Here is a 20,984-nt window from a genome sequence, read left to right as displayed (position 1 = left end):
TACCTAATATCTTTCCTAAAAAGAACATGTGAATTTCATGGTCAAGGACACCAATTCAAATGGCAGAATGTATGATTACCCCGGGAGCCCTGAGCTACGCTGCTAGCACTACCCAGCCCCTGGACATGCAGGCAGTCCATAAGCAGCATAAGCATGAGCAGCATAAGCAAAATAAGCAGCACCAGAGTGCCATGCAGGGGCTACCAAAAGCAAAACGAAACAAAGTGATTGTTATTTCCAGTTTCAAACAGGGGTAGTGATTCTTCCCAAAACAATGATCCTTCAGTCAGCACAAAGTCTTCTCTAACAGTAACACAGCTGCCACAGAGACAGGAATCAACTTCCAACTACGAAAACCTCAAAGGACACTGGGTGACCAAATGGATTATCTCCTAACTCTTTTCTTGGGAGAATTTCTGTAATAGCTAATTTGCATGATTATAAGACGGTCATCAATTATTTTATGCCAATATTGTATTGTGGAAGCACACTGAGATCTTGTAACAATAAATATCCGAGAATAATAATTTTGTTTTTCATTAAAGAGCTGCTCTATGTTGGGGCAGAGAGAGAGTATGACAGACAAGGAGCTTGCCTTGCACATGGCTGACCAAGGTCTGCTCCCCTGAGCACCGTCAGGAATAATTCCTGAGTGCAAAACCAGGAGTAATCCTTGAGCATCACCTAGTGTGATCAAAAAACCAAAACCAGGGGGCTGGAGTGATAGCACAGCGGGTAGGGCGTTTGCCTTGCACGCGGCCGACCCGGGTTTGAATCCCAGCATCCCATATGGTCCCCCAAGCACCGCCAGGAGTAATTCCTGAGTGCATGAGCCAGGAATGACCCCTGAGCATGGTCGGGTGTGACCCAAAAAGAAAAAAAAAACAAAAACAAAAAACCAAAACCAAAGCAAAAAAGTTGCCCTAGGTGGAAAATGAAAAATGGATATAAACCAAAAGTATGATCACAAATATCTGCTAGTACAGGGATAAAGAAAAGGAGGTCTAATTTTCTTTTTCAGAAAAAGAGAAAAGAACAAGTTTAAAGGCAGAAATGTTTACATACACCAAATAAGTATGGTAGGATTTTTGTTATTTTTATACTTAGTATTCAGCTTTAATTTAAATTTCTTTTAAAAAGAAAAAGATGAGAGGGCTTGCTTCCATTTCAACTGTGAGTGGCATCTCAGCTTTTATCAATTCCATCACATGGAACTCTGTACCAGAACATGGCATCACAGAGTCCGTCTTTCATGACAGGAACACAATCGGAAGTGTCTGAGCAAGGGCTTTCAAGCGTCAGTCTGCTGGCGGAAAACCACTGGCATGGAGCCTCGCTTCTGGAAACTGTGGGCCACAGCTACATGTGAGGCTGTCTCACCAACTGAATGTGAGAGCTGCGAAAATTCTGGCAACGGTCAAAGGGTTCTGCACATACAAGATCAGAAATTCATTCAGAATCAACCATAGAATGAATTCAATGAATTTCTGGCAGCACTTGTCCATGCTGCATTTCTCAGGCAGAAAGGAGCTAACAGGAAAAAGTGTAGGGAAGTCTCTGGTGGAGAACTTGTTTGGGAAACTCGCTGGTTCCAACTTTCATAAAGATTGTGATGTATAATAATGAGCTTCAAGGGGCTGGAGGTGGGAGGGTGCCGGCCTCAGCATCCATAAGGTCTCCTGAGTCAACTAGGAGTCAGAAGTAACCACTGAGCACTGCCAGGTGTGACCAAAAAAGTGTTACAAAATCCAGAAAATAGCTTAAGATCATGACTGTTTAAGGAAAAAATACAAAACTGAGAATTGTAGGAAATTTCAAATAGGCTGTGATAATACATTTACATTTCTATAGAACAGTTTCAATCTACAACTTGTACATTTGCATAACAATTTAAGAACTTACCTCCCATAATCGAAGAATATCTAGAAAACTAAATTCCCTTTTAAATCTTATTAAGAGCCATCTGAAGCAAAAGTAAAGGTATCCGGAGTCCTGAGATTCTATATAAACAGAATAATATAAAATGTATGGTTTATAGTTATACTAATTTATCTTAGAACACAGTGACATTTCATTTCTCAATTTCCTATGCATCATACACTATTAAAAATTGTATATACTTGGTCTATGGCCAGGGAAAATAGGGGTTAGGAGGACTAGTCAATGGCTGGAACTAACCACAAGTGTGTGTGGGTTGGTAAGATAGAGAAGAGACCAGTATGACAATTGCAGTTGGGAATGATCACGCTGGACAAGGTCCGAGGGTTAAAAGTAGGTAAAGAGATTTTCTTGACAACCTTTCAGTATCAATATTGCAAACCACAATGACCCCAGGGATGGAGGGGGAGGGCAGGGGTGTGTGGAGAGTGGAGAGGAGGTAAGGGGGGGGGGGAAGAAAAGGGGGGAGGGAGACAGGGAGAAAGGGAGAGAGAGAGGCAGGCACCTAGGGTACCGGAGACACTGGTGCTGATGCTGGGAACCATACATTGGTGGAGGGATGGGTGTTGGAATATGTGTGACCGAAATCCAACCATAAACATCTTTGTAAGGGTCTATTTTACAGTGATTCAATAAAAAAGTTTTAAAAATTATATATATTTGGGGCTGGAACAATAGTATAGTGCATAGGATGTTCGCTTTGTACGCCCTTTGTAGTCCAACCCAAGTTTGATTCCAGACACCCAAAATGGTTCCTCCAGCCCACCGGGAATGATTCCTGAGCACAAAGCGAGTAGTAAGTCCTGCGGGCTATGGTCCCAAAACAAACCCCCCCCAAAAAAATTATTTACCTTCTACTAATTCAAGCAAACTAATTTTATAAATAAACATTTTAAAGCAGATATTAATACAATGACAATTTGGTGCCCTATTTTTGGGGTGCGGGATTCTAAACCAACAGTCCCACACGATAGCAATAGAAGACATATTTTAAATAGTCCTTTACTTTTTTTTTTTTTTTTTTTTGCTTTTTGGGTCATACCTGGCGATGCACAGGGGTTACTCCTGACTCATGCACTCAGGAATTGCTCCCGGCGGTACTCAGGGGACCGTATGGGATGCTGGGAACCAAACCCGGGTCGGCCTCGTGCAAGGCAAATGCCCTACCCGCTGTGCTATCGCTCCAGCCCCATAGTTCTTTACATTTTTCCTTGTAATACATTCCAACTTGCTGAGTATTTGATTCATTATACCTACCTAAATAACTGCAAAATCCACTGTCCAGCAATCGAAGTAAAGTACTTAGCTGAATTAATTGGGTTTTCATGCCTTGCATTTGTTCTTCAAAATTCTGATGCTTTAAAAAGAAATAAATATAACCATACAAGTAAAATTTAATAAATTTTATATTATAGCAATACCTGAAACATGAATCTTAGGACAAATATTTGCTTATGCAAAAAAAATAAAAACAAAAAACTAAGTTGGGGCTAGAGAGATAGTACAACAGGTAGGACACCTGCCTTGCATGCAGCCAACCCAGGTTTGATCCTGACATCCCAGATGATCCCCCAAGCACCACCAGAAACAATTCCTGAGTACGGAGCCAGGAGCAACCCTTGAACTTCGATGGGTGTGCACCCTCCAAAAACATAACTAATTAAAAAGCTAAAGGAATAAAGAAGAGATAGGGAAAAAACTCCTTGGTCTTAAAACAAGCATTATTTTTTCTCTCCAGTCATTTTAGATAAAGAATGCAGAGATAGCATAAAATGATAATATTTGTGTCAAGTAAAAGAGACAAGTGAAAGGAGCACTCATTAGGAATTAAGCTTTTATCAAATCACTTCCATTAATATTACTTCAAATTATCAAATGAAATTAACTTTAGTTCTAATATGTATCCATCACATTTTTAAGGATTATTTCTTCAGTTTTATGACATTGGGGAATCTGTAAAGTCAAGCTGCTTTCATTACAATAAGACATTATATGCATTTTGCACTTTAAATTCTCCCACAAGTGTAAAAGCTATATGATGTGTGATATTGCAATAGACTGAATACGAGCACAGATATGAAAACCCAGCTGTCTTCTATTAAACTAGACATTAAAGAAAATTGAAAATGGAAAACAATTCCCCCCCTTGCTCAGTAAAATTAATTTTTTTTTGTCTTGGAAGTTACTTTTCATTAAAAAATGTTATATGCATTCATGGCAAACAGGTTTACAGTAGTTTTAAAAAGAATTAATATTTATATATTTCTCATACTAATTATCTGTATGATTAAAAAGCCATAAATAAAACCCACATAAACAAAAGCCTGCTTTTAACAAATATATATTTTATATATTTAAATAGCAAATATTTTTTAAATATTCAAAGCGGTAAATGGGGCCCTGAAACCAAAAAGTTTAAAAAATACTACGATTTAGATGTTTTAATAATCTTCAAAGTTGAATAAATTCAGCCAAATCAATCATCAACACTTTTGAAAAGTCTTAAAATATATACTCCCCTCACAGTTGATTTTTAGTTTGAGAGATAACGGTGCATTATTAGAAGCAGTTATCAAATTAAAGATGATATTCAATTAAATGTTATTTTACTGATAGATTTTGAAGAGCTACTGGTTCTCAACTGGTTTTTCTATACTATGTTCAGGAACTAATTTAATTAACACAGTGTTTTGAAATGTAGTTTATTCACATTTGCCATAAGAATCTGTAGAGGAAGGTTCTTTGGCTAACAGCATTACTGTTATAGTGGCATAGCCAGAAGCTAGATCTGGTATGAAAATAGCTGTATACTACAGTATATAACATAGTATAAGCATAACAACCCACTCTATGATAAAGCAGTCCAAAATGACAGCAGCCAATTTCAAAAAAGTAGCTACTCTTGGGAAAAGGGAAATGAGATCAACAGTAGATACATAAAGATTATAAATGAATATACATATACATGCATATATGAGAAAGAAGAGGAAGAAAGAAGATACAAACTAGACTACATGGCAAAGTAGATGAGTATACGGAAGTTCATTAGGTCATTTTGCAAATATTTTTATAATAATAGGCAAAGTTTATGCCTCAGCCTACTTCACTATTAATATCAACAAGATTAGTCTCAGCCATCAAAAAAGATGAACTTACATGAAATTAAACTGTAAAACAATAAGGAGTCCAAGAGCATCAGCGCAGATTCAAGGACATCCAAACAAGAGCAAGGCAATGGTAAATAACCAGACAGATTATTTGGACTGCAACATAATGACCTTTCTTTCAAATATTATGAAAAACATTTCAGTAGACAATATATTAGGAAATCCTTTAGAATCAAGACTAGAGAAATCCCCAATCCATCCTATATGGGGAAGGTAGACACAAAGAACATTTACTATGAAAAAGACAGCACAAAGAACTTGAAGCTTCATACACAAAAATGACTGAAATACCTATTACAGATGTACTGAAAGTAATTTTTATATTTGAGACCTAAATACATGCACATAATTAGGCATACACGTACGTATTTTCCATAAGCCAAGAATCTATTTAAACATCAAATATTACCTGAATTCTATGAAAATTACTTTTATGGAAATCTAATTGCAGTATATTCATGTTAATTCTTTTGGAATACCTACTATGGAGGTCTAAATTGATAAGCACTGGGGAAATATTCATGTGTTTATTCTAGAAAAATTGACTAAGAACCTTATGTCAGTTCTGACAGGAAATATTTATGTGTTTATTCTAGAAAAACTAAGAACTTTATGTCAGTTCTTAGAGGAAAGTTCAATAGGAAAATTCTAGAAGCACAGCAAGAGAACTAGTTAAACAAATGCATGGTGCCTATATTAAGAAACATACCAGCTTTACTGGGAAAAAAAATCACAAATAAAGCAGATAACAGTTTTTATATATTTACTATTAGCTGTACAGACCTTAGAACAATGGCTGAGATTTCTAAAGCACTTGGGTATAACTGGAACTAAGAAGGCAGGGAAACTCAATCAATGAAGACAGCAAAGACAATCCAGTATTACCAGATTACGGCAGTTAATAATCCTTCCAAAACATCTAAGACCATTAAACCAGGTAAGAGACTAAGTAATTCCAATGTTCAGTAATTCACTTAGTAAAAAGAACATTTCTAAACTATCAAGTCTTATTAAACATATGTTTTAAACATATGTATTTTTGAAAGAACTAAAATTATGTGAACTCCTGGATAAAAGAACTTAGGGAAATGGACAAAAGTGAGAAAAATTAAAAGGGGATAAAAATTAGCAAGAGTAGAAAAAAAATTTTAAACTACTGAATTCAATATGTGCACCCCTCCAATTGAATTGAATACTATTAAAAGGAGACATTTTATACTACTGCATACTCAGAACCTTTCTCCCCTTTCCAAGTAAGCCATTTCAGTATCTGACACCAGGGGCCAGCATCAAGTATATTGGTTTTATTTTTAAACAGTACTGTGACCTAAACAGTCTGGTCTTTGAAGATTCATCTACTTTATCTTCTCTTACACCGCTCCTTTTTTTTTTTCCCAAGAAATGAGCTGAAAAGACTGTTCTATATTATTTCTCTGTTAATACTCTCTGTATTATTGTCCTAGAACCATCTCTGCAATATACCAACAATAAAGTGCTTTTTGTATTAATGTGTATATAGGTAGTGCAACTCTAATAAATCACATGCTTCAGGAAAAATAACAGTGAATTACTAAGAAAGTGTATTACAAGTAGTTCAAACACACCTGGAGGAAAATCACTTACTATTAATGACAAAAATCCAATGCTCACAAAAGTTGACAAGATTAACTGACATGACTAAGCTTTATTTCTGAAATAGATGCTATGAAAGTTTAACTACTTCATGAGAACTAAATTCAATATTTTATCAATTTTTTTTATAAAAACAGAGTCTAATTCCCAAGAAAAGCAGAAACAAGTGCTGAGAGGACTGGTGCATAGTTGGAAGCTTGCCAGGAGTGGTGTGTGTTTGTGATGGGGAGGTTGGAGGGGGTGCAGTTAGGCTAGAGAAAGGACCACTATGACAATACTTGGAAAATGATTACTCTGGACAACAATTAAGTGCTGAACGTAGGTAAAGAAACAAACATGACAACCTCCAGTTCTGTAATTGCAAAACATAATGCTGGGAAAAAGGGGAGGGAGGGAGAGGGAAAGGAGAGGGAAAAAGAGAGAAAGAAGGGGAGAGGGTGGGGAGGGGAGAGAAAGGGACAGTGGGGGGAAGTGCCTGCCACAGAGGAGGGTGGGGGGAGGGGAGTGTGGCTGGAGGGCAACTGGAACACTGGTGGTGGGTAATGTATACTGGTGAAGAGAGGGGTGTTGGAATACTGTATGACTCAAACTCAAGCAAGAACAACTGTGTACATCTCAAAGCAATTCAATAAAAAAAATAGAAAAGAACCCCCAACAAAGTTTTCTTTATAAAGACTCATAACTCCTCTGCAGAACATAAGCATCAATATTAAATAAGAACAATAATAATAAGAACAATATTAAATCAAATTATTCCTAAACTTTTACAGTAAACACACCAATTTTTTCTATTTAAAACAATGCCAGTATTCCTCTCACTCAACATAATCCATCATATCAACAAAAAAGACAAAAACCATATAATCATATCAATAGATGCAGAGAAAGCATTTGATAAGATCCAGCACCTGTTTATGATGAAAACTCTTGCCAAAATGGGTACTGAAGGAACTTTCCTCAATATAGACAAAGCCACCTACCACAAGCCTATGGAAAGCACCATCCTCAGTGGGGAAAAACTAAGAGCTTTCCTTCAAGATCAGGGATGATACAAGGATGCCCACTCTCTCCACTTCTGTTCAATATAGTACTGGAAGTACTTGCAATAGCGATTAGGCAAGAAAAAGATATTAAGGGCATTCAGGTAGGAAAGGAAGAAATCGAGCTCTCATTATTCGCAGATGATATGATACTATATTTAGAGAACCCTAAAGCCTCTACTAAGAAACTCCTAGAAACAATAGACTTGTTATAGTAAAGTTGCATGATATGAAATCAATACCCAAAAGTCCATGGCTTTCCAAGAAAGTACTGTGAAAAAAGCAATCGCATTCACAATCATGCCTCAGAAAATCAAGTACCTCGGAATCAGCTTAACTAAGGAAGGTAAAAGACCTATACAAAGAAAACTACAAAACGCTACTTCACAAAATAAAAGAGGACAGGAGGGAATGGAAACATATCCCCTGCTCCTGGATTGGAAGAATTAACATTGTCAAAATGGCAACACTCCCCAAAGCATTGTACAGATTCAATGTGATCCCTATGAGGATACCATGACATTCCTCAAAGAAATGGATCAAACACTCCTGAAATTCATATGGAACAATAAGCCCCCACAGATAGCTACAGCAATCCTTGGGAAAAAGAAGATGGGAGGAATCATTTTCCCCAACCTCAAACTCTATTACAAAGCAGTAATAATTAAAACTTCATGGTACTGGAACAGAGGCAGAGCCACAGACCAATGGAACAGGGTTGAATATCCTTACACACACCCTCAAATATATGATCATCTAATTCTTTGATAAGGGAGCAAAAAATGTGAAGTGGAGCAAGGAAAGCCTCTTTAACAAATGGTGCTGGCAAAACTGGACAGCTACATGCAAAAGAATGGGCTCAGATCTCTACCTAAAACCATGTACAAAAATCAGATCAAAATAGGTTAAAGACCTCAACATCAGACCAGAATCCATAAAATACATTGAAGACAAGGTTGGCAAAACCCTCCACAACATTGAAGCTAAAAGTACCTTCAATGACACGCCACTGGCCAAGCAAGTGGAAACAGAGATAAACAAATGGGACTATCTTAAACTAAGAAGCTTCTGTACCTCAAAAGATACAGTGACCAGAATACAAAGACAGTCTACAGAATGGGAAAGGATTTTTACCCAATACCCATTGGATATCAAGGATACACAAGGCACTGGTTGAACTACACAAAAAGAAGACATCCAACCCTATCAGAAAATGGGACGATGAAATGAACAGAAACTTTCTCAAAGAAGATATCCGAATGGCCAAAAGGCACATGAAAAAATGCTCTTCAGCACTAATCATCAGGGAGATGCAGATCAAAACAACAATGAGAGGGGCTGGAGAGATAGCACAGCGGGTAGGGCGTTTGCCTTGCACACGGCCAACCCAGGTTCAATTCCCAACATCCCATATGGTCCCCTGAGCACTGCCAGGAGTAATTCCTGAGTGCATAAGCCAGGAGTAACCCCTGTACATCACCGGGTGTGACCCAAAAAGCAAAAAAACAAAAAACAATGAGATATCATCTCACACCACAAAGACTGGCCCACAGCCAAAGAACAAAAGCAACCAGTATTGGCACGGAATGGGGGAGAAAGGGACTCTCCTTCACTGCTGGTGGGAATGCCGACTTATTCAACCCTTTTGGAAAACAGCAAGGACGAATGTAAAAAAATCAGAATTGAGCTCCCATTTGACCCAGCAATACCACTTCTGGGAATATATCCCAGAGAGGCAAAAGAGTATAGTAGAAATGACATCTGCACTTGTATGTTCATTGCTGCACTATTTACAATAGCCAAAATCTGGAAGAAACAAGAGTGTCCAAGAACAGATGACTGGTTAAAGAAACTTTGGTACATCTACACAATGGAATACTATGTAGCTGTTAGAAAAGATGAAGCCATGAAATTTGCATGTAAGTGAATCAATATGAAAAGTATTATGTTAAGTGAAATGAGTCAGAAAGAGAGGTGCAGACACAGAAAGATTGCACTCATCTGTGGAATAGAAAGTAACAGAATGGGACAATAACACCCAAGAATAGTAGAGAAAAGAACCAGGAAGTTTACTCCATGGCTTCAAAGCTGGCCTCAAATGCTGAGGGAAAAGGCAGCTCAGATAGAGAAGGGAACACCATGTAAAGAGTGTTCAGAGGACCAGCTCGGGTTGGGTGATGCGTGCCGAATGTAGACTATAGATCAAACACAGTGGCCGTTCAATGCCTATATCACAAACTACAACACCCAAAAGGAAAGAGAACAAAAGGGAATGACCTGCCACAGAGGCGGGATGGGGGGATGGGGTAGTTGGTGGGATCTTTGGTGCTGGAGAATGGGCACTGGTGGAGGGACGGGTACTCGATCACTGTACGACTGAAATGCAAGCATGGAAGTTTCCAAGTACGTAACTGTACCTCACGGTGATTCACTAATTTAAAAAAAAACAAACCACAATGCCAGTATTTCCAAGCATCTAGAAGACTATTCTAAAACAGAAGTAGAGTAATTTTAAGTTCCTTCATTGACTTAACCATAAGATAAAACTTTCATAATTGGTTTGACGAAAAGGAGAAACCCCCATTCTTACCATTTGGTCCATGTAGGAGGCAAAGCACCAAAAGGCATCCACTTCATTTTCCATCACATATAAAAGAGGGGAAAGTAAGTCACTCATTCCTTGCACATATCCTAAGAAGAATTAAAAAAAAAATCATGTATCTGAAAACTTAAACTTTATGTATCTTCTGTGCATGTCCTCACCACAGTAATTAAAATTACTCCTTCCTGGATTTCAGAAATCAAGATAAGGAAATGAATTAGAGAAAGTCTACAAACAGGTAAGCAAGAGGAGTTGTATAGGTGAAAAGTCAAGCAGATACACTGGAGCTAACATGTACTTTGGTGGAGATACTACTATCCAGAGAAGTAATGTTATTTCAAAATAAGGTGCAAAAGCATTACAAGGAAAAAAACAGAAATGACAAAAACAGACAGCAAACATCCAATGTAAAAGCATGGACTTTTAAAAGGAAGTCAAAGAGGTAAGGGAAAGTCCCAAAGGAAAGTGCTGTAAAAGTTAGAACAAAGTTGCAAGGTCTGAGTTGTCAACAGCATGCAACTGTGTTAGTTAGTGAAGTAAATTAAGATCTGGCAAGGGTCCAACTACCTCAGGAACCAGATCACTGGTACTCTTAATTAAAGGAGTCTTGGCAAAATTATGTACCTCTTTTAAATAGTTATTACTGTGGTCTAATTTCTAATTCAAAAATTAGAAACTAAAATAAGACCCTTCACTTAAAATTTTTTCATCTTTGCTTTTCACTAAACATATCGTTAATTGCTCATTTTTTAAGCTCTAGCTTATAAAACCCTCAGTTTTCTTAATTATTTTAAAATTAGATTTTACACATAGGACAGAGATGCATGGTTCCCTTCCTCCCTCAAACCAAGGCCCTCAGACATGCAGGTAAGCACTCAACTAACCCAGATTCTTGAACCCAAAAAATGTTGAGTTCATATTCAACCTTTTCACATAGACACCACTTAATTTTGGTAATTTCTGTATATTAATAACGGTGGAATCTCGGGTAATCTGTGGAAAAGATTTCATGTATATATCCAAACCCATATATGCAAAACTACTTTAAGAAAAATCACATCAACTGTGTAATAGCGGGGCAGAGTGTTCAAACATCTTAAGGATTTTCTTATGTAAAATTTTGCCATCTGCCCCAAGCCTATGTCCTATCCTCTACTGCTGTCTAGTCCCTGTCAACCTCAACTCTGGTGACAAAAAAAGTAGTTTTAGAAAAGTGAGATGTATCCCTTGTCTGGGATTTGTTCCCAACCCCCAGCATAACTGAAAGGCCCCTGCAGTTGTTTTCTTAAGTAGTTTTACTGTAGTTACAGAACACAAATAGACATGTAGATGTGGGTTCCATGTCATATACACAGTTGTAACAGTAGTAGACAATGGAATGATTAAGATACTCAGAGAAAAGTTTCAAGGAAAAAAAAAGGGAAGGTATGTGACATGAAGTTAAAACGTAATAAGCATTTTAACAAATATATTGCAGCTACAACGAGCACAATGCACACCTGTGAAGACTGCTCAGCCCTGCCCTCTCCAGCACGGCACAGGGCCCAGCCCTGCCAGCTGTGACTCACGCGCTCAGTGCCAGGAATAAGCCCTGAGCACTGCTCAGTGTGGCCCACCAACCAAAAAACGAAAAAAGAAAAGAAGTTTCAATGTGTATATGTAATCTTAATAGTTCTGTTTCTCTGGAGCCTATAATACAAACTTAAGAATTTAAAAAATGGAAGAAAAACTTTGTTATTAAAATTTACCAATACAGCAACATATAGTAAAAACACTGAAAAACATAAAAACACAAAGACTAAACCAATTAAAGCATAAAGAAAATTGATCTGAATTTGATTGCATTAGATCTATAATAGAAATATTTTAAACTCTATCATTAAAGTATAAAAACTTGATACTTCAACAAAACATCTTCAACTGAAAAAAAAAACCAAAATAACTTTTTAATATAAAGTTAGGATGAAATTAATTAAGGCATAAAAATTTAGAAGGTATAAAAATTTTTAAGAAACTAATCCTTTTAAGTCTTCAGATTACATATGGAATCGCTTCTATATTTCTCTTAAGTCTTAGCTGAAGCAAGCAGTTGAATTAATCTTCATATTCTGGCTGCTTTAAATCTGTTTTATTTTATACATGATGTTCTTTGGTGTATGCCATCAGTTGTGGGAATAAAATTAATGTACAAATTCCTCTTAATTAAAGATTAAGCTGTATAAAATTAGTATTCAAGGAAAGATTCTGTACTACTGCTGACTGATGCACATCTTAATCAGCACTACTACAGTTTCTGAAGGGGTTCACAGAAAATTTGTCTGAGTAGGAAAACAAAAGAACTTCTGCTCATCCTAGTGTACACCATTTTATACTTAAAAATTTTTTTTTCATCTACACAAAGGTCAGTTTTCCAGGTTAACTGAAGGTTTTCTTTATTTAGAATATCAAGCGAAATTATTATTTTATTAGTATCTTTATTCAGTACATATAGCACTGTAGCACTGTCTTCCTGCTGTTCATCGATTTGCTCGAGTGGGCACCAGTAACGTCTCCATTGTGAGACTTGTTACTGTTTTGGCATATCGAATACACCATGGGTAGCTTGCCAGGCTCTGTCATGCGGGCGGGATACTCTCGGTGGCTTGCCGAGCTCTCCGAGAGGGACGGAGTACTGAAAAGTAATTTAACATTTTATTGGTCACAGGTCTTTTTTTTTGTAGGTTTGGTGGGTTTGTTTTTTTTCCCCAGGGGGAGGGTGGCTGGTTTCCAGGGAGCTGCTCCTGGCCTGGTAACCAGAGGCTCTGTTTCCCCAGCAGTGCTAGGGGGGACCATGTGGTGCTGGAGATTGAGGCTAGACATCCTACAGATAAAACATGCTCCCAGCCCCTTTTACAGGTAATAAAGGGTCATCATTATGAACATACGCTAAAAGAATCAGGCACCTTGCACAGAAACACCTTGATGTGTGCCTCTGCACTAAAAATCACCCTCCCTTAAATTTTTCTGCTCATTTTTCAATTTTTGGTTTTTCATTTGTTTTTGATCATTTTTGTTCCCCTCCAACTATTAATGAATGTGTATTTTATGCAAATACTTTTACTACAGGATAAGAAGCCAAACAACTCAGTAAGAGTAAATGATTAGACAAAACTGACAGGTAATATAGGTCACTGGCAGAGTGTACACTTGGAATGTCTACGGCCCTGGGTCCAAAACACAAACACACAGACACAGACACAGACACACACAGACACACACACACACACAGAGACACACACACACACACACACCCTCTATTATATGTCCAACACGCTGGTAAAGTTCAATTCTAAATAAACATCAATATTTTTTTAATTACAACTTTAGAGGAGAATGTACCTAAATCAAAATCATAAATATAAACTGGTATATTTCAATTCTAAATATACATCAATATTTAATTACAACTTTAGGGGGAGAACTTACCTAAATCAAAATCATACATACAATAGGTCATCAGAATGTCATGAAGCAAAATCAACCCTGGATTATCTTGGCCTTCATAAAATTTGTTTGTTCGATCTGTTCTGTTAACGTCTTTTTCTGAGGAGAGAAGTATTGCACACTTGAATTATCTTTCAAATAGCATATGTTCAAAAGCTTGTTAAGACTGTAGTGTTCTTGCTTTGCAGGGGATTACACCAGTGCACAGTACCAGGCGCAGAGCTGCACGGCTGTGTGTATGTGTAGTCTCGGGGCCCTCACCACCAGAGATCTCAAACATCACACCGCAGTTCCTCTCACACCTTCCCCTGGCCCTCTAGGAGCCTCAAATTTTTCAGGTCTATGAGTTTTGCTATACAAAATCCAGATTTTTATAATGCTCACATTTCTAAAACAGAATTACTTTCCAGCTATTAATTGTATTCTTTTGCCAAACTTTACTTAATGAAAATAATTCATCAAATTCCATTTCAGAGTTGGAATAAAGTAACATTTTGGAGTATTTTTCAAAATACAGTTCAATTTCTCATGGGTATTTTATTTTTCAATTTTTATCTCAATATAGAAATCTTCTAATTAAATAGTAGGAAACATTTTAATTAATTAAAAACAACACTAAGTAATAATTCACTTTAGTTCACAATAAAATGCCAGTCATGAAAGCATGTGATAGGCAGTATTATTTGCAAACAGTAATGAAAAAGGCTTCTATGCAATCAGGCGTAATCAAAGGGATTTGTTTTAGCCATAATTGCTTCCATCATTATGAGAAGAATTACCCACTTCTTTGTCATGTTCCATAATCATCTTCAGAATAAATTACATCCTTTCTCTTATACATTTATCCAGTTTATATTATTATAAACAATTTATTTTAATTTTGAAAAAATTAAAATTCTCATTTTACTAGAAATGATTTCATACCATTAAAAGCACATTTGGAAACCATGAATGCATCCCAAGCTGCACTGACAAATTCAGTTCACAAACACTGATATCTATTTTTGTACCGATACATATTATTGTATAAAACTTTACAACTAAAAAGGTCTTCCCTAAATTTTAATATCTCAGTAAATTAGAAAGAAGTAACTTAAAGAGATTCAAATCATTCATTTACTCAGTAACTCTACCTAAACGTTATCATTGCTATGAGAGAAAGTGATCTTCACTCACTATTGTCTGGTCCAAACTTTATAGGAAACAGTGTGGAGATTGCTCAGAAAATTAAGGACAAAACTTCCATATAACCCAGTGATCCCCTTCAAGCACAATCCCAAAAATACCAAAACTATAATTCACAAGAATATATACACATACTATGCTGACCACAGCCATCACTCAAATAGCCAAGGTTTCAAAGGCTGAACAGTAGGTGAAGGGAAAAAGAAACTGTGGTATATATACACAATGGAATACTACATAGCTATGAGAAATGAAAAATCATGCAATTTGCCACAATCTAGACGCAACTGGAGGGTAGTCATGCTAAGTGAAATGAGTCAGAAGTAAAAAAGACAATACCAGATGATCCTGCTTATGTATGGGGTAAAGAAGCAAGCATAAAGATTACAGCAGCATGTCTGAACAGCAGGTCATATGGTTCCCAGAAAATTCCTAGTAGGCCACAGATGAAAATTCACATCAATTAAAGGCCACAGCACAAGAATAGGATCGATATTTTACTGGGAACAGGAGAACCACAGAAAGAAAACAAGGTCAGAAGGGGACCACAGTTGGAAGAAGGTTAAGAAAACAATGGATTAGACAATCTCCAATGGAAACAAGCTCAAAATACTACCAACAGAAAAGAAGAAAAGACAGCTGAGGCTTCCAAGTGCAGAGGGTAGAGGTCGAGAGAACAGGCTTCAAAACAGTGAGTGGTCGGGGCTGGAGAGATAGCACAGCGGGTAGGGCGTTTGCCTTGCACGCGGCCGACCCAGGTTCAAATCCCAGCATCCCATATGGTCCCCTGAGCACGGCCAGGGGTGATTCCTGAGTGCAGAGCCAGGAGTGGCCACTGTGCATCGCCAGGTGTGACCCAAAAAGCAAAAAAAAAAAAAAAAAAAAAAAAACAGTGAGTGGTCAAGGGTTACAGACACTGGTGGGACTGAGGGTGAAATAGTATTGCAAGTGTAAAACAATAGGGAAACTCGCAAAACATGTTACTTCAACAAAATATTTGTTGCTCTCCTTCACATTTCTACACATCCCTGTCCTGTCTTAAAACTCACTGTCACTGTCATCCCGTGTTGTTCATCAATTTGCTCGAGCGGGCACCAGTAACATCTCCATTCTGAGACTTGTTACTGGTTTTGACATGTTGAATATGGCACGGGAGCTTGCCAGGCTCTGCTGTGCAGGCGGGATACTCTCGGTAGCTTGCCAGGCTCTCTGAGAGGGATGGAGGAATCGAACCTGGGACAGCCTCGTGCACGGCAAACACCCTACCCACTGTGCTATCACTCCAGTTCCATCTTAAAACTCAGAAATTAAAAAAACTGGAACAGTCACTATACAGAAATAGAAAAAGTATTTTACAATGGGCTGGAGTGATAGCACAGTGGGTAGGGCATTCACCTTGCACACAGACAATCCGTGTTTGATTCCTCCGCCCCTCACAGAGAGCCTGGCAAGCTACCAAGAGTATCCCGCCCACACAGCAGAGCCTGGCAAGCAACCTGCGGCGTATTCGATATGCCAAAAACAGTAACAAGTCTCACAATGAGAGATGTTACTGGTGCCCGCTCAAGCAACTTGATGAGCAACTGGATGAAAGTGATAGTGACAGTGATTTTACAATAAGAATTTAACAGTAGAAGATCAACAGAAACTTAGGTTATTATAGGGAGGGTTTTGTTTTGGGGGTGGGAGGAAGACACACACCCAAAAGTGCTTATGGGCTATTCCTAGCTCGGTGCTCAGGGTGACTCCAAGGCAGTGCTCAGGGGAACATGCAGTGCCAGGGACCCAATCCAGGCCACTTGCATGCAAAGCACACACATGGTCTACTTAGCATCTCTCCAGCCCGTTGTCTACGTATTTCTTATAATTAACAATATTCTAGTATGTTAATTTGATTTAATATAAGGGAGCATACCTATAAAATTGTGCATTTATTTTTTAAATAAGCAAAATACAAAAAAAGGCTCATAAATTAAGAATCTATTTTAAAACCACAAAATAAGAAAAGGAACCATTGCAACAACGATAAGGGGAAGAGGTCTCTTGAGATGAGAACTGGGTGCTGGACGGACATAAGTGATATACGTGTGAGCCAAAGTCAGAGTACTGCAGGCAGAGCACTCGCTTTACATGCGGCAGACCCAGGTTCAACAGGGTCCCCCGAGCACCATTAGAAGTGATTCCTGGGGCCGGAGCGATAGCACAGCGGGTAGGGCGTCTGCCTTGCACACGGCCGACCCGGGTTCGATCCCCGGCATCCCATGTGGTCCCCCAAGCACTGCCAGGAGTAATTCCTGAGTGCAAAGCCAGGAGTAACCCCTGAGCATCGCTGGGTGTGACCCAAAAAGCAAAAAAAAAAAGAAGTGATTCCTGAGTGCAGAACCAGGATAACCCCTGAGCACAGCCAGGTGTGGCCTGAAACAAAAGAAAAGGTGATATGTATGATATCAGGAACACTACTGCAAACCACAGTGCTTAAAAGGAAAAAAGAAAATGAAAACGTGTCTGCCACCAAGGCAGGCTAGGGGAGGAGAAACTGGAGACACTGGTGGAGAGAAGAGGACACGGGTCAAGGGGCTGGTGCTCATCACTGTATGCCTGAAACTCAATCACGAATTACTCTGTAACTCTGTAATTCACAGTGGTCCAATAAATTAAAAAATCAAGTATCACTGTATCACTGTCATCCCGCTGCTCATCTATTTTGAGCGGGCACCAGTAACATCTCCATTGTGAGACTTGTTCCTGTTTTTGGCATATCAAATACGCCAAATAAGAACATCAAAATTTTCATGATATGGCTAGTAAAAGTATTTAAGTCAGTTTTACTAATTCATCCACAATTTACTTTGTCATTATGCAAATACAAAACTTAAATCTTAATAGTTGTCTTAAATGTGGCAAAAAGTTGGTTGTACACTTAGGAACTCTGGTCCTGTGTCCAGCATCACTCCTGGCAGTGTTCAAGAGGTCACAGTGCTAGGATCAAACCTGGGCCTATCCACCCCTTCTCTGGCCCAATAATCAATGTGTTTTCAAAGGAAATCCCTAACCAAAAGTAGAAAAACATTGCTCTGAAGATTGGAATTTACTTGAGCTTCTTACCTGCTTCTTTTTTCTCTAGGTAACATTATTTTTTTTCCACAAATAATTATACCAAAGACACACATTTAAAACCCCAAGCCGGGGGACCGGAGTGATAGCACAGCGGGTAAGGCGTTTGCCTTGCACTTGGCCGACCTGGGTTCGATCCCCGACATCCCATATGGTCCCCCAAGCACCGCCAGGAGTAATTCCTGAGTGCAAAAGCCAGGAGTAACCCCTGAGCATCGCTGGGTGTGACCCAAAAAGCAAAAAAAAAAAAAAAAAAAAAAAACCCAAGCCAGATTAGCTGAGATTATTCAACTGGCCATTTGCTTACGCTTTAGCTCCCTTACACCAAGGTATTATTTATATAATATCTAATTCTTACCCCATTGCTCTCCTCTCCATTAGGGAACCACCCAGTATCTCCAGTCAAGAAATACAGAGTTGAGGACCAAAGGCACTGCTAGGCGAGAGCATATGCTTTGCAGGCATGACTCCCAGGTTCTAACCCCAAACCCCATTCTCCCAAACACCAGCTGGGGCCAGGCCTGAACCCTGCCCCAGGAGCACTGCCAGCTGTGGCTGAACTTCCCAATAAAAAATACAGAATACTGCCCCATCCCTGATTTCTCTCTCTCTCCCTTTCATATCATGTATTTATTTTATTACCTTTTCTTTTTTGTTGTTGTCTTTCGCGTCACACCTGGCAATGCACAAGGGTTACTCCTGGCTCATGCACTCAGGAATTACTCCTGGTGGTGCTCAGGGGACCATATAGGATGCTGGGAATTGAACCTGGGTCGGCTGCATGCAAGGCAAAGGCCCTACCCGCTGTGCTATTGCTCCAGCCCCATATCACGTATTTAATGTACCAAACAGCCTTACCAAATCTACCAAAAACATAAATTGAATATAACTACTTTTCCACATCTCTTGCTTGAAACTATCCATGCTCAGTGGCCTTCCTGTTCCTGCTCTTTAATCCACTTTTGACCAAGTAGAAAAAATTTTTTTTTAATCTGTAAAAGATAGTCTTACTTAAAAGGCTCCAATATTTTCTCTTCATAATTAAGTTCAACTTCTTAGCTGTATCTACAGGACCTACAGTCGACAGAGCTACAGTGTATTTGTACTTTTTTAAAAGAAAGTTAATGGGGCTGGAGCGATAGCACAGCAGGCAGGGCATTTGCCTCGCACTTGACCAACCCGGGTTCGATTCCCAGCATCCCATATGGTCCCCATTCCTGAATGCAGAGCCAGGAGTAACCCCTGTGCATAGCTGGGTGTGAACCCCCTCCCAAAAAAAAGCAAAAAAAAAAAAAAAAGTTAATTTATTTAAAAGAAAAATATGGTATCTTTCCTAAAAAGTAGTAGGGGGGAGGGGGCGGAAGTATTAAAGATAAAGAATGCTTTAAAGCTGCTCCCCACCACCCACCCTGCCAAATGATGTAAAGGGGCAGGGGAGGTGGTACACACTCAACTGTGCTCAAGGCTTCCTCCTGACTCTGAACTCAGGGATCATTCCTGGGAGTGCTGGGGTACCATATTCTATGCCAATTAAACCAGGATCAACAATGTGCAAGTTAAGCACCTTAACACCTGTACTATTTCTCCAGTCCAAAGTCAACCTCATAGATTCTGTTTTACTGCTGGAAAGCATGATACTGTTAAAAAACCAATTAAGAAATGATGCACTTTTAAATTATTCTGGCTTATATACTTAACTAGATAGACAATATAGGACAATTTACTAATCTTTCCTGGGTTTCACTTTTATTACCTGCTAAAAATGAAAGAAATGAATGTATGTTATAATTCAACTGCATTATGAATATTTAGAACACCTATATTTTAATCTAATTTCCTAGATAAAGTTAAGATTAGGACACAAGAAAAATTCAGAAGATGAGTGTCATCCTTACCACTGCTTGATGAAAGGAAGAGGATGGAATGGGTAAAGGAAAGGCTTAAAAAATGCCTGCTAGCTAGTCTCTAAGGTCCTTTCTACTTTAATGATCTTATGTTCAAAAGGAAGAAAGCAAGACCAGGAGACTAAGCACATGCTTTTTGCATGCAGGGTGGCCCGATTTGCTCCCCAGCCCTGCACAGTTGCCAGAGGAGCTGGTCCGCATCAGCAGTTGGCGGAGCTACTCCTGGCTCTGTGCTCAGGGTAATGCTTGGAGTCAAGTTTCTTAACTCTAGGGGTTATGACCAGCAGGAACTTGTAGAGTGGTAGCCACGTGCAGTCCTGCAATAACTTACACCAACTTTATTACTACAATCAGATAACTAATACAATTTTAAAGTGAGTCTATGTTTTCTTTTTCCTGCTTAAGAACTCAGGGGGTCCAGGCTAACAGCAGCAGTGTGTGAGAGGCAGGCAGTGCCTCAGGGCCCACAAGATGCTAAGCAGATTCACCATCTGAGCTCTCTCACCAGCCCAAAGTAAGTCTACCTTTAATGGAAAATTCTATCAATGCCTTTTGGGAGAAACAAGTTTTTCCTAAATGAAGTCAGTTTTCAAAAACTATTTTTAAAAAAATGACTCAGGTCATTTATTAAAAAATGAAGTAAAGCATATTTAAAGACGACCTAGATAATAAAAATCTAAGCAACTAATAAGAATTTTATCTAGATTACATAAAAAACTATTTCTTCTTTTTGCTCACACTGAGATGCTAGTTTTTCTATAATAAAACACTATTTTTGTAATGGGAAGAAACAAATTTTAACACAATTCAAATGCAAATAAAGCAAACCATGTGTATGTATATTCATGCTAAAACTGAAAATAAAATCTAACAGTACTCATAAGTACACTAACCAAATTCATGTAACTATTGAAACAGA

The 20,984-nt window shown here is 38.5% G+C and overlaps 1 protein-coding gene across 1 annotated transcript in view; it reads right to left on the bottom strand.

The window, feature by feature from the left end:
* The window catches only part of TBC1D15 (TBC1 domain family member 15), a 79,928-nt gene that overhangs the window by 10,434 nt on the left and 48,510 nt on the right, over positions 1-20,984 (bottom strand). Inside the window, exons 11-14 of the mRNA XM_004602677.2 lie at positions 13,845-13,961; positions 10,368-10,468; positions 3,196-3,295; positions 1,903-2,000 (exon numbers count right to left, since the gene is read on the bottom strand). Of these exons, the coding sequence (XP_004602734.1) occupies positions 1,903-2,000; positions 3,196-3,295; positions 10,368-10,468; positions 13,845-13,961 (416 nt within the window). The remainder of the gene's footprint in view (positions 1-1,902; positions 2,001-3,195; positions 3,296-10,367; positions 10,469-13,844; positions 13,962-20,984) is intronic.

This window comes from Sorex araneus, chromosome 10 (assembly GCF_027595985.1).
Source record: "Sorex araneus isolate mSorAra2 chromosome 10, mSorAra2.pri, whole genome shotgun sequence".
NCBI classification, from domain to species: domain Eukaryota; kingdom Metazoa; phylum Chordata; class Mammalia; order Eulipotyphla; family Soricidae; genus Sorex; species Sorex araneus.
This window is presented reverse-complemented; position numbering and strand designations above follow the sequence as displayed.